The following is a 14,774-nucleotide window of genomic DNA, read 5'->3' as shown; positions in this document are numbered from 1 at the left end:
ACAGAATTAGGGTGAATGGAATCAGTCTCCCAAGTTTGAGGACCAGCACAAAATGAGGGTGAATGTTATTGGCCTCTCCAAGTTTGCGCACAAGCACAGAATTAGGGTGAGTGGAATTGGCTTTGCCATTTTTGGGGACAGCACCGAATTGGGGTGAATGCAAAGGGTCTCCCCATGATTGCGGACCAGCAGGAAATCAGGGTGAATGGAATTGGCCTCCCCATGTTTGAGCACCAGCACAAAATTAGGGTGATTAGAATGTGCCTCCCCATGTTTGAGGAACAGCTCAGAATTAGGGTGATTTCAATTGGCCTCCCCATGTTCCAGGACCAGCACAGAATTGCGGTGAATAGAAAGGATCTCGCATTGATTGGGGGCCAGTACAAAATTGGGGTGAATGGAAATGGTCTCTCCATGTTTGGGGGCCAGTACAGAAGAAGGATGAATGGAAATGCACCACCCACATGTTTGAGGACCAGTGCAGAATTAGGCTGAATGGAAAGGACCTCGCCATATTTGGGGGCCAGTACAGAATTGGGGTGAATGGAAATGGTCTCTCCATGTTTGAGGTCCAACTTAGAATTAGGGTGATTTCAATTGGCCTCCACATGTTCGAGGACCAGCACAGAATGAGGGAGAATGGAAAGGACCTCGCCTTTTTTGGGGGCCATTACAGAATAAGGATGAATGGAAATGCACCACCCCCATGTTTGAGTACCAGCACAGAATTAGGGTGAATGGCAGTAGGACAGTAACTGAGATTCTAGTCCCATTCATGGTCTGCATTGAACACTTGTATATCAAAAACATTTATCAGTTTTGCTATAGAGAAGTCAAAACACAATGCCTCATTACGAGCTCGCCGGTCCAGATACAACGGTACCGGTAAGCTTGCCGGTACCGTTGTGCCTGGACCGGCAAACTCCGAGTTGTGCTTGTGGGTGCCTTTCATTCCGCCAAGTCTGACCTGGGGGAATGAAAGGCACCCGCGAGCAGAGCATTAATAACGGTGCCGGTGCATCCGACCTCCCCATTCCCATTGAGCCCTATGGACTCAATGGGAATGGGAAAGATTTATTTCCAGCGCCCAGGAATGGGCAAATACCGGGTCAGGCAAGGTCGTGACCCAGCAATTGGCCATTTGTGGCGCTGGAGAAAAAAAAAATACCGGCAGCCGCCTTGCCTATATTACTACTGCCAGCCTCGTAATGAGGCCCTAAGTCTTCCTAACATTCAACGGTCTGACTCTACAACGGTAGTTACTCCCAGCCTCATCTGTAGACTATGTAAAGGCCCAGAATTCGGTGGGGTGTATAGGCCCTTGGTTCTTCTGAATCTTGAGGTCAAGCTTTTTACAAAGATTTTCAAATCCAGTTTGGAGACCACCCCAGCCTCAATATGATCAAGTCTGTCCAAGCAGGCTTTGTCATAAGCTGATAGCCATTTGACAATATTTATAAAACATCCCACCTTCTGGATAAAATCAACACCTCTCACTTGGCCCCTTCATCGTACTCATGCAGAAATAGCATTCGACAGGGTGGACTGGGCCTTCTTCAAGAAGACCGGGCAAGCTCTGAGTTTTCATGGGATCTTCATTAGGAACGTCACGTCCAACTATTTGGTCCGGCACCAAAATAAACGACAGGATTGGGGAACTAGACAATGGTGACTGCTCTTCCATTTCCTTTTACTTCTAGTTATGGCTTATTCTGCTAGACAGGTCAGGGGCAACACGAGAAAGCAGTGGATCCATTTTAGCATTGTGGTATTTAAGTTCATAATGTTTGCTGATGGTGAATTAGTTGACGTCTCTCAGCAAATTACTTTATGCTTTAAGTATAGAATTAGGTCTCTTTACAAAGGTATCAGGTTTGAAAGTTAACTTCCCTATTTTGGGATGTGCACTATCTTTTTAAAGGCTAAAGAGAAAAAGAAAACTAAAATAATTGGTCTGGTGAAAATTGATTAAGAAATGTATGAGGTATTTGGGGGATGAACATTAACAACTTCGGCAGCCGGGGCAACGCGCCCCTTTTGTGTTTCATAAAGGGCAACATGTTCAAAGGGCAGAAGCTTGCCCTTTTCTAGTTTCATGGGGATCAGTTTGATCACAATTGATGTGCTTCCACTCCTACGGGCCCACTGCCAGAGTGGAATGTCTCCAGACAAGACAAGGGGTTCCCCAACCTGAGGTTCGATGGCGGGACACAACCAGACAGCTTATTGAACTTCAGAAATCTTTTCAAGGTTATATTTTCAAGAAGCAGCTTAATCTCAGATCTTTATATGGTTGTGTCTCTGGACTCAGGACCACATACAGGACCTCCTTGTCAGGAGAAATGGCCTGGGGGCTTAGGTAATCAGCTGACCAGCAATGATTGGGTGGCAATGTAGGCCAGGGCATCAAGTCCCTCTCTTTGTGTACACTACAAAAAGCTTTAATTCAAGCTCATTCTCCGCTGGTATCTCACCACAGTGAGGCTACATGCTGAATCCGTGAAAAGCTGGAGAACATGCAGGGCTGATGGGAAATTAACACTTGTCTTGGGTGACTATCCAGACAGTTTCTCCTGATTCTGGGGCAATCCTATCCGTCTATCCCCACTAACCAACCTCGTCCTCTTTCTTGCAGAGCCACGTGAGCACCTGGAGACTGCCCCTGGGTGGTAGCAGTGAACGGTATAAGTCAACATAGCATATCCCAGGGATAAAAAGAGGGTGTTGGATGACCCCGCGGCGAGTATGCACCACACAGAAGATGAAGCGTGATCCGGGGTGGTGTGGCAAGGATAGACATAGGAGGGAATCCCTCGGTGGGTGACAACATTTTGCAAACACTAAGATCATGAAAGATTTTGGCTGTTCTGGGTGTGGATGGATTTGGTGAGGAACGGGGATCAGGATGAATACAGTATCTTTAATGCTCTCTTATAAGTAGCTTTGAAATGACTCTACACTATGCAGACACATAAACACAGCTCCTCTATTCAGGGGGTCAAACAAAGGGTTCCCTGTTACTTTCCATGTAAAAATATTCTGCCAGATTTTGCCAAATATAGTTTTCCTTATTAGGGATTCTACTTACTTGATTGACAATATTATCATTATGTTCAGTGTCACAGGAGGCTACTGATGTCCAAAATGATAAATAAGCCACATCCAGCATGCTTGCTGGGTGTCGCAATGGATCATCGGACAGTAGCGGTTACATAAAATAAACACTGGTCTTCATTACGAGTCCGGCGGTAACCCTGCCGCTGCTACCGGCGGATTGCCGCCAGACTCGTAATATTTTTCTGGCGCCTGACTTCCTGGTGCCACCAGGCTATTACAAGTCCGGTGGCCCGAAAGTCAGGCACCGGTAAAATGTAAGTCCCTTAGGACTCTATGGGAGTGGGGACTATGAAGCGCCGGCAGAATGGCTAACGGTTCCGGCGCTTCCGTGAACAGTCTGCCTACCGTGGCCCCAGCGCCTGGCAGGGTCTGACCTGTCGGCACAGTGGCCACTGCTGGCAGACACTTTAGTTTGCCGGTCCGGAAATAAGGGTGCCGGTGAGCCTTCCGGCACCCTTGTTGCCGACCGGCACACTTAGAATGCGGCCCACTGACTTCAATGGAAAAAGGTCCTACCTTCAGCAGATGTGTTCGTAGGGATGCGAGTCTGAGCTGGAAAAGAAAGAGGACAAACTGTCAGTCCCCAGAAATGACTTGGTGGCCGACCCAGGAGTAAATGACCTGAGAATTACCTGGAGTTGATGGTGGTCTTGCAGCTGCAAGAAGAGGGAAAAATAACAATTAACACAGAAGGGGTGCAGGATGGGGGATGTTTCAACATTCAGCAAGTTTCAAGTATCCTGGTGGTTACAACAAATACCCCAGAAAGACTGAATTTCTATGATCTTTGAACCTAAAGGAACACCTGAACCAACACAAGCAAAATCAACCCTTGAACTGCGCTGAGCAGTAGGAACTCAAGTAGCAGGACAGCTCCATGCCAACAGCCCCCACTATCAGAGCCTGTGACAAATTGGATTCTGCCTCACAGGAGTACAAGGATGAGTAGGGGTAAAATGACACACTGAGACCTCACATAGGGACCGTAAAGATATACACCTCCTTGAGCTTTTGTGGTAACAAGGGCCGAGGGAAGGCTATATAAGAGGGGTGCGAAGGTGACCCAGTAGTGAACCAAACAACAAAGTATTGCAGTCCAAAATAAAGCAAATGTCCAATCAAGGTTCTATAAATATATGTATACTTTAATCAAACACACCATCTGCAACAGAACAAACAGAAATACTGTACAAAAACCCATCCCAAAGGAAGAACAGAGAAGTTATAACAGACTGAGGGAAGTCACACTGAGTGTAGTACCAGGGGTGTTAGATAAATTACTAGCCACAAAAAGGATATCTTGGATGAAAACAGGAGCGATCGTGACCTAACCAACCTCTAGGGTCCAAGTGGACTGAGGGGGCAGTTCAGAATCAAAAGTACCAGGATTCAGTTCTTGTTAGGCTGACATAGTCAGTCCCGGTGTTGAGCGTAGATGTGAGCTGATCAAGCTCAGTTTGAGCACCGAGGATTGTGTGGGCCCAAACAGCAAGCAAGCGCCATGTAGGAGGGAATGCGGTCACTCAGTGCGGCAGAGGGGTTGCTCTCAAGGATGCAGATCAGGGAGTTCCCAGGAATGCTTTGCAGTTGGTCAGGCCGAGTCGAACATTAACCACCGGGAGGGGTCCATGAGTGACGCTATAGCACTCGCCCAGCCCTCGCCCCCCACCACTTGCCTGCTAGTTGCATTTCCCTCACAGAGATTTTAGGGTGTTTTGTCTTGCTCTTTTCGACTGTTGATGGAATGTGGAAACCCAGTCAGCAGGTGTACATTCTCATGAAAATCAAATACATCACTTTGAAAAAAAGTATAGACCCTCTCCATTGACAAGGACACTCTGTATCAGAAACGGCACTGAACAAGAACAAGCCAACAAGCCCCCACTATAATGGGGAAACTTTGTATAAGAATAAACTCTACTCTTTGCAAGGGAGAGTCTGTAAAATAAGAAACTCTCTCTTTGCAGTGGAGACTCTGTATCTGAATAAACTCTACTCTTTGCAGGGGAGATTTCATAAAATAAACCCTACTCTTTGCAGGGGAGATGTTATACAATAATAAACTCTCTTTGCAGTGGAGACTCTGTATCTGGATACACTCTACTCTTCGGAGAGGAGATGCAATAAAAGAATACACTCTCTTTGCAGGGGGTACTCAGTATCAGAATGTACTCCACTCTTTGCAACAGAGAGTCTATAAAATAATAAACTCTCTTTGTAGTGGAGAATCTGTATCTGAATGAACTCTACTCTTTGCAAGGGAGAGTCTATAAAATAATAAACTCTCTCGTTGCAGTGCAGACTCTGTATCTGAGTGAACTCTACTCTTTGCAAGGGGAGACTCTATCAGAATGTACTCTACTCTTTGCAAGGGAGATTTCATAAAATAATAAACTCTACTCTTTGCAGGGACGAAGTTACAAAATAATAAACTCTCTCTTTGCAGTGGAGACTCTGGATCTAAATGAACTCTACTCTTTGCAGGGGATGTTTAATAAACTAATAAACTCTACTCTTTGCAGGGGAGACGTTAGAAAATAATAAACTCTCTCTTTGCAGTGGAGACTGTATCTACATGAACTCTACTCTTTGCAAGGGGAGACTCTGTATCTGAATTAACTCTACTCTTTGCAGGGGAGATTCCATGAAATAATAAACTCTACTCTTTGTACAGGAACTGTTATTAAATAATAAACTCTCTCTTTGCAGTGGAGATTTTGTATCTGAATGATATCTACGTTTTGCAGGGGAGAGTCTATAAAAGAATAAACTCCCTGCCGGGGAGACAGTATTAGAATGCAATATACTCTTCGCAGGGGAGATTTCATAAAATAATAAACTTTACTCTTTGCAGGGGAGATTTTATAAAAGAATGAACTGTCTCTTTGCAGGGGAATCTGTATCAGAATGAACTCTACTCTTTGTATGGGAGCTTCTATAAAGAATGAACTCTACTCTTTGCAGGGGAGATTCTATAAAACAATAAACTCTACTCTTTGCAGGGGAGATGCTATAAAAGAATAAACTCTCTTTTTGCAGGTGAAACTTTATCAGAATTTCCTCTACTCTTTGCAGGGGAGATTCTATACAAGAATAAACTCTAATGTTTGCGGGGGAGATCTCATAAAAAAAACTCTCTCTTTGCAGGGGAGACTGTATCAGAATAACTCTCTCTTTGCAAGGGAGACTCTGTACCAGAATGAACTTTACTCTTGGCAGGGGAGAGTCTATAAAGGATTAGTACTCCACGTGGGACAATGAGATTGTAACATGCAATCTTTTGCCCATGCCGTGGCATTACCCGACTGGAAATCCCTCTCCCCCACAACGTTCCTTCATTTCTGTCCTCGGTGGAGGGGTGGGGGTGTCTGTCATGCCTGCGCCATGGGCGCATCCATTTGCGCTCAATATGGACTATTTGGTTATCATTTATTTACAACAGACTCTTAGATCAATCTATATTTACTTTGGGGACTTATTTTCACATTTGCGAGACTTTGGTGCTTTATTATTTTTTCCAACAAACTACGTATACCACAATGCACCTGGCTACAAGCATCAATTCCTGGCTTTTCCTATTGGTCATCAAAGGAACTACAACCCCCAGAAGCCCTAGGGACTTGCCCTGCTTCCACCAGCCCAGGAACAGAAAGGGAGGTGGTCGATTGCCTGCAGGTGTGCTTAGCCAGGTGCAACCAATTAGCCTGCCTCTGTGCTGGGCTAGGCAGTATGAAGGCTGCTGCCTGCAGTGGCTCAGCCTCTTCATTGAGAGTCCTTCCTCCACCTTTCGCGTCTTTCTACGGATCTTTGTATGCTGTTTACCATCTCTCCTGCTTGGATCCTGCCTTGCAGCTTGCTACACCCTGCTGCCTACAGCCCTAGCCTTCTGGGCTCCCTGCCTCAGTCCAGCTCCTCTGGGCTTCCTGCCTTGCAGCTTGCTACACCCTGCTGCCTACAGCCCTAGCCTTCTGGGCTCCCTACCTCAGTCCAGCTCCTCTGGGCTTCCTGACTTGCAGCCTGTTACACTTAGCTGCCTCCTGCCATTGCCTTCCAGGCTCCCTGCCTCACAGCCCTGCTCCTCTGGGCTCTCCACATTGCAGCTGATCACGCTCTGCTGCCTTCCAGCTTCCGCACTTGCCCTGCCAGGCTCTCCACATTGCAGCCGATCATGCTCTGCTGCCTTCCAGCCTCCGCCCTTGCCCTGCGGGCTCTCTACATTTCAGCTGATCACGCTCTGCTGCTTTCCAGCCTCAGCCCTTGTCCTCTGGGCTCCCTGCTCTGCAGCCTGCCTCACTCCGGCTGCCTTCAGCCCTTGTCCTCTGGGCTCACTGCTCTGCAGCCTGCCTCACTCCGGCTGCCTTCAGCCTTTGTCCTCTGGGCTCCCTACTCTGCAGCCTACCTCACTCCGGCTGCCTACAGCCCTTGTCCTCTGGCCTTCCTACTTTGCAGCTTATCACGCTCCGCTGCCTACTACCTTTTTCCGCTGGGTTCTCGACTAAGCAGCCCGCTACAGTCCTCTGCTACCTTCTACGGTCAGCGGCCCTGCCCCTCAGGGCCCACTCCTTGCTGCCCGGCCCTTCTGGGTCCCTTGCCGTGCATCCTGCTTTACTCTGCTGCCCTAAGCCCTTTTCATCTGGGCTCTCTAATTTACAGCCCTGCTCGTGTGGGCTTGCTCATTGCTTTCCTGCTCCTCTGAGCTCTCAACCTTGTTCCTTACTGTCTTCTGCTATCCTAACCTGCTACACGACTTTCCCTTCATTTCCTTCTGCTTGTTTGCTATCACCTCCTTTCCTGGATTTGTCTGTAGTATCTTCTCTTGTACTGTTTGTAGACCCTTTTGTACAGAGCTTGTCTGTTGGTTCCCAGCAGTCAACCTCTGCCCCTTCCCTTGTTTCGATTCTACATTACAGACACCCATAGCTGCTGTTCCAAGTCATGAGCAAACAGCGTGGGCCTCTTTTATAGCAAACTGTGTAGAAGGCTAGAGTATTTCCTAAGGTTCGTGGAATACTCTTTTCCTAGATCTGCATACACCCCAAGAGGGAATTCATTCTGTACCTTTTTCCCTTGCTACTCTGGCCTACTCTTTGTTCTCTTTCCTCTCTGCTGTGTGTGCACTTATCTGTCCACTTTATTTTGGCACAACCACCCAAACCCTTTCTGGGTGTCTTGTGCTACTCTTAATAGAGTCCCATCCCTGACAGAATGCAAGAGCCAAAAAATTCTTGTTCCACAGGCCGGAAAGGCACACACAGACCAAAGATGCTTTCCTTTCGAGTTAAGAAACCTTTGCATAAACCTATGGTTTCCCTAAAGACAGCAAACAAGAACCTTAGTCTAAAGGACAGTCTCGCCTTATTAAACAAAGATTTACAAGCACGGTACTATACTCACTGGCTAGCTGACCCTTCTTCCATGTACAATTATTATGACATTTGCGACTATGATCCGCAGTCCTTATCTGTTGCAGAGCTACAGCAAGATAATGAATTCTTACAGATCTTGTTAGACCAAACAGTGAAAAACTCTCCTGCGTCTTCTGACAAGCCTTCTAACACCGCAACAGCTAAGGGTATATCACTCATTGTGGGAGACTCTAAACCAGAATACGCTGTTGCCAGAGTGATATGCGCAAGATCAGCTTGGCAAGCCCCCGAGAATGCTGGAAAACCTTATTTGACAGGACAAGGCAGTCATTATCCTGAGGTTTGTGCATCTGGTCCTGGGTACAAAAGACCTATACTAACCATCGGTTGTCTAAATGCTTCCACAGTATCTACTAACCACAATAACCCTAAGGTCAGTCTTCCCATTGCTGCAACCAAATTTTCTACCACACCAGCTTCTGAAGCTTTAGATCAAACAAATGATACTTACCTGCTACAAGAACAACTCCTACGCCTTAAAAGAAAGACCGAAGACCTCTATGATGACTTTGTTTATTTGCATTATCAGAAACTTATGAAGGGACACAAGTTACCAGACCATCTGACACTATGTTCAACACCTGACCTCTTATCTTTAGAGATCGACATGATAAGGCCTGGAATTGCCACGCAGAGAAGGATACAGACTTATAACAAGCAGATGGAAGACCTAAATGCAGCATATGTATCCCTTCTAAAGACTGACACAGCTCTTTCACCTTCCAGCCACAGTAACTCAGGTTGTTGTACTGACAGAAAAGAATTAACTCCTCCGGTGGGCAAAATCACTCACACAGCCATAACACCACAAAACAAGGGTGTTCTTCTGATTGGAAATCCCGCTGAGTCAAAGGAAGGTTCCGCACTCACCCTTGCCTATTGTCCAGTACCCACACTTACAACCTCTTCTGAAATGACAACGGCAGCTGAAGAGACTGGCGCAATTCACACCGAGCATGCTGAGTTAGCAAGCGGGGCTTGCCAAAGTGTGGCTGTGCTATCAGACAACACTCTTGAGCAATCAACATCTTCAGTTTCTTCGAAACCCCCTGAATCGCCAGTGGTTGTGGTACCCGATCTACCAGTAGTTGCAACACCTGATCTGTCTGTAGCTGCTATAGCACTCGAACTTCCAACTGCAATTCAGGATCTTCCTGCTGCTGTGGTTCCTAAACTCCCTGCCACATTTGAGACTCCTGAAGTCCCTGCTACAGATCTTGAGGTTGCTATAGCTATTGTGATTCCTGAAGCTACTGCTAATTCTGATGCTCCCGATGCCCAGGTTTCTACTTCCTTCGCAGCTGTGCTCGCTGTAGCAGAATCCTCTGCTACACAACCTGATCCGGCAGCACCTTCACTTCTTGATCCTACATCCGCCATGTTAACTGTTGCTAAGTCAGCGAAGGGTTTCCCTGTTAAAACTACTGCTCCAGTTGTTCCTGCTGGTATATCTATAGCACTAAGACTGCCAGACTCTACTCTACCAGTCTCAGGTGCGTTCCGGCCCGCTGGCACTCTCATGGCACCCTCACACCCAGTTGCTACAGCATCGGTACTCTCTACAGCCATTCAAGATCTCACCGCTGCTGTAACCTCTGAACTCTCTACGGCTAACCCTAACGTTGTCATTGCTACTCCGGATGTCTTGGAAAAACTTCCTAAAGCTACCAACTCTGCTGTACCTATGGCTCCACTTTCCAGCATCATACTGTTGCCCGTCAAAGCAAAATCTATCATGGAGCCTGCAGCAGTTTTTCGCAGTTCCTCTCTTCATGCACACACAGTTGGGGTCTGTGTTCCAAGGACTTCATCTTTTCTGATTTCTACATCAAAAGTTCAGAACATTGGTACTGTCTCCGTCATTCAAGACTCTCACCTTGCAACCCGTTTCTGGTGCCTCATGATGTGCCTTTTTGGATTAAGACTCTTGTACGGTGTGACAGACATTCTTCCTGTAGGTCGGTCTTCAGGGAGCCTGGAGAGGGGCCTGGAGAGGGGCATACTGTCATGCCTGCGCCATGGGCGCATCCATTTGCGCTCAATATGGACTATTTGGTTATCATTTATTTACAACAGACTCTTAGATCAATCTATATTTACTTTGGGGACTTATTTTCACATTTGCGAGACTTTGGTGCTTTATTATTTTTTCCAACAAACTACGTATACCACAATGCACCTGGCTACAAGCATCGATTCCTGGCTTTTCCTATTGGTCATCAAAGGAACTACACCCCCCAGAAGCCCTAGGGACTTGCCCTGCTTCCACCAGCCCAGGAACAGAAAGGGAGGTGGTCGATTGCCTGCAGGTGTGCTTAGCCAGGTGCAACCAATTAGCCTGCCTCTGTGCTGGGCTAGGCAGTATAAAGGCTGCTGCCTGCAGTGGCTCAGCCTCTTGCATTGAGAGTCCTTCCTCCACCTTTCGCGGTTTTCTACGGATCTTTGTATGCTGTTTACCATCTCTCCTGCTTGGATCCTGCCTTGCAGCTTGCTACACCCTGCTGCATACAGCCCTAGCCTTCTGGGCTCCCTGCCTCAGTCCAGCTCCTCTGGGCTTCCTGCCTTGCAGCTTGCTACACCCTGCTGCCTACAGCCCTAGCTTCTGGGCTCCCTACCTCAGTCCAGCTCCTCTGGGCTTCCTGCCTTGCAGCCTGTTACACTTCGCTGCCTCCTGCCATTGCCTTCCAGGCTCCCTGCCTCACAGCCCTGCTCCTCTGGGCTCTCCACATTGCAGCTGATCACGCTCTGCTGCCTTCCAGCCTCCGCCCTTGCCCTGCGGGCTCTCTACATTTCAGCTGATCACGCTCTGCTGCTTTCCAGCCTCAGCCCTTGTCCTCTGGGCTCCCTGCTCTGCAGCCTGCCTCACTCCGGCTGCCTTCAGCCCTTGTCCTCTGGGCTCCCTGCTCTGCAGCCTGCCTCACTCCGGCTGCCTTCAGCCTTTGTCCTCTGGGCTCCCTGCTCTGCAGCCTACCTCACTCCGGCTGCCTACAGCCCTTGTCCTCTGGCCTTCCTACTTTGCAGCTTATCACGCTCCGCTGCCTACTACCTTTTTCCGCTGGGTTCTCGACCTAGCAGCCCGCTACAGTCCTCTGCTACCTTCTACGGTCAGCGGCCCTGCCCCTCAGGGCCCACTCCTTGCTGCCCGGCCCTTCTGGGTTCCTTGCCGTGCAGCCTGCTTTACTCTGCTGCCCTAAGCCCTTTTCATCTGGGCTCTCTAACTTACAGCCCTGCTCGTGTGGGCTTGCTCATTGCTTTCCTGCTCCTCTGAGCTCTCAACCTTGTTCCTTACTGTCTTCTGCTATCCTATCCTGCTACACGACTTTCCCTTCATTTCCTTCTGCTTGATTGCTATCACCTCCTTTCCTGGATTTGTCTGTAGTATCTTCTCTTGTACTTTTTGTAGACCCTTTTGTACAGAGCTTGTCTGTTGGTTCCCATCAGTCAACCTCTGCCCCTTCCCTTGTTTCGATTCTACATTACAGACACCCATAGCTGCTGTTCCAAGCCATGAGCAAACAGCGTGGGCCTCTTTTATAGCAAACTGTGTAGAAGGCGGCTAGAGTATTTCCTAAGGTTCGTGGAATACTCTTTTCCTAGATCTGCATACACCCCAAGAGGGAATTCATTCTGTACCTTTTTCCCTTGCTACTCTGGCCTACTCTTTGTTCTCTTTCCTCTCTGCTGTGTGTGCACTTATCTGTCCACTTTATTTTGGCACAACCACCCAAACCCTTTCTGGGTGTCTTGTGCTACTCTTAATAGAGTGCCATCCCTGACAGTGTCAGCCACTCAGCCAATGAGGAGACTCAGAACTGGGTAATCCCGCTCTGCGACCCCACGGCTGTAGGCTGCCATCTTCCCCCGCTGGAGATCGAGTTAAGTGTTGTTCCCTCCCCCTGGCCCCCCATTCCAAAGAATCCCATCCCTGCCCTCCCAACCCCACTTACCTTCTTTTTTGTCAATTTCAGGATCGGACGCTCAGGGAGCACTTCTGTCCCCAGCACCTCCGCTCCCAATACGTGACAGGCAGTCATGGAAAGGAAGAAGGGACTACATGTAGTCCCTTCTATCCTTTCCATAGCAGCCATTTTATTTGTTTGCTTTTTTCCCTACTTTTTGAATAGCAGCCATTTTGTTTGTTTACTTTTTTTACATTCATTTTTACATTCATTTTCAATGGCCGCCATGGAAAGGGAAAACGGACTTCGTTTTCCTTTCCACAGCGTCCATTTATTTAACTTTGTTTTTTTTCTGTTCCAAAACACCAGAGCTTTTCGGAACAGAAAATAAATGCTCTTAGTACCCAGGTCTTACAGGCCGGTGTACTAATAGCAGTAGGCTCCTTCGCTTGGGCCTGTAACTATGGGCCCTGGGGCATTACCTGAAATGGTAATGCCCCCCTGCTCAGGGCCTATTGCTTAAATAAACTCTACTCTCTGCAGGGGAACTGCTGTATCTCTGTATCAGAAGAAATGGGCCCATTCTCTTAATGACTGTCTATTGCATCGTCTGAGCTGCCTTAAGACTCTGCCTGACTGGGACGATGGGTAGATTTAAAATATGCAACATGATGCAGGATTTCATTTTGATTCATTCGAGAGAAAGTATTCCCAGCTGAGCTTCCATTTGAATAGAAATTCTCACAGTGAGACCTTATTTCAGAATAAAATCTCTTGTTGGAAACTTTGTTACTTTGCGAGGAGAATGAGCGGCGGGGTCTACCTCAAAATTGGGACACATTCGGCTGAGCAAAGCCAGCCTTAAAGCCCAGCCGACTCCAGCCCGTGTTGGTCCTTTAGGGGGTGTCATCCACAGGCAGGGTGCAGATAGACGCACATGTAACGGGGCATCATCTGTAGCCTCACACAAGTGTTAAAAATCAATAAATTATATTAATTAACTCAAAAGAGAGGCCCCTCTCCAAGTTGCATTCAATTTCAGGCTTCCTCTCCATGGATTCAAGCCCTTCTTATGAAGGATATGAATTTCCTTCCCCGGCTTCCATAAATGAGCCCATGTGGTGAATTGTATAAACTGGCATTAGATTAGATTCTCTCTTGATCACTTGTTGATCCAGTTCATTCAAGCTCCATCACTGAGGATATTATCCCTCAGAGAGAGAACCAGCAACAATGACTGTCATGGGAGATCTCTGAAGTAGACAAGGAGGTCTCGCTGCTGGAGTCTTTATTGGCAAAGAGAACTCTCCTTGGGCTGAGTTTTCCTCTAGCATGAACGTCTTATCTTCATCAAGTCTTCTCTCGGTGTCCCGGCCCTTTAAGCTTTAAACTACCTCAGCTTTGAGGCATCCTCAGCGTCAAGGCACCTCCAGCACCAAGCCCCCCTCAGCACCAAAATCCTCTCAGAGTCAAATGACGGTGAACAATCTCTACAGCCGCTCCACATCGAGACATCTCGGCGTCGAAGGCTCTCTTGACATGAGGGAATCTGGAGGTCGCAAGATCACTCAATGTTGAATGAGGGCATTGTGAAAGAAAAAGGTGCCACTAATGTTCCAGGGACGTCAGGGGTGTCAGAGCATGTCACGGAAGGTGCCATGATAGTAGTGAAGGTACACTCCTGCTCCTTAACTGAAGACAGCCACCTCCGAGTGGATGACTACCGTAGACTCAGAGCCCGGCATTCTAGGCCGGCTTCCCTTCTTTTCCCAGAGTCTCCTAATGTGTCTCGTTCTGAGAGAAAGAACTCTCCTTAAAGGAGTGGGAATGAAGAGTAGAGCCAGTGCTGACAGCATAGTAGCACCTCGCCAACATTCTCTCCCCCAAAGGAGGCCCATCCAACAAAACCAGCCAAACAGGAGGGCAACCTGACCAAACAGAAGAACAGTTAAAAGATCTTACCTTTACAGTAAGAAATGCTACCTAAGGCAACATGCCTCTGAAAGGGGTTGAGTGAAAACAAAAACAAAGAGTAACAGAGGAAAAAGTTTAGAAAGCTTCAAAAAGTGGTCACAGAACCTTTCTCACAGAGCAGAAAAAGAGGAACCGAGGCCTGCCTTTCTTTTCAGTGCCTTGTAGCGAGCGCTCCCTCTGTGTTTTTCTGTCTTTAAGCTGCCTTTTCTCTCTCTCTTTTTTCTGCTCTTTACCGTGATTTTACAGCTGGCAAAGCAGGTACAGCAAATGTCTTCTCACTGGTTTCTCTGATAGAAATAAGAGAATGGAAACGGATCCTGATTGGCTCTGAGTTGGCTCCGGGACCGCGCACGTGGAC

At 47.6% G+C, this 14,774-nt stretch overlaps 1 protein-coding gene across 1 annotated transcript in view; it reads right to left on the bottom strand.

The window, feature by feature from the left end:
* The window catches only part of LOC138473323 (deleted in malignant brain tumors 1 protein-like), a 911,582-nt gene that overhangs the window by 423,471 nt on the left and 473,337 nt on the right, over positions 1-14,774 (bottom strand). The window contains exons 36-37 of the mRNA XM_069611989.1: positions 3,750-3,773; positions 3,634-3,669 (exon numbers count right to left, since the gene is read on the bottom strand). Of these exons, the coding sequence (XP_069468090.1) occupies positions 3,634-3,669; positions 3,750-3,773 (60 nt within the window). The remainder of the gene's footprint in view (positions 1-3,633; positions 3,670-3,749; positions 3,774-14,774) is intronic.

Source organism: Ambystoma mexicanum, chromosome 8 (assembly GCF_040938575.1).
Source record: "Ambystoma mexicanum isolate Mex_15411 chromosome 8, UKY_AmexF1_1, whole genome shotgun sequence".
NCBI classification, from domain to species: domain Eukaryota; kingdom Metazoa; phylum Chordata; class Amphibia; order Caudata; family Ambystomatidae; genus Ambystoma; species Ambystoma mexicanum.
Note: the sequence above shows the minus strand (reverse complement) of the source record. Positions and strands in the feature narration are given on the sequence as shown.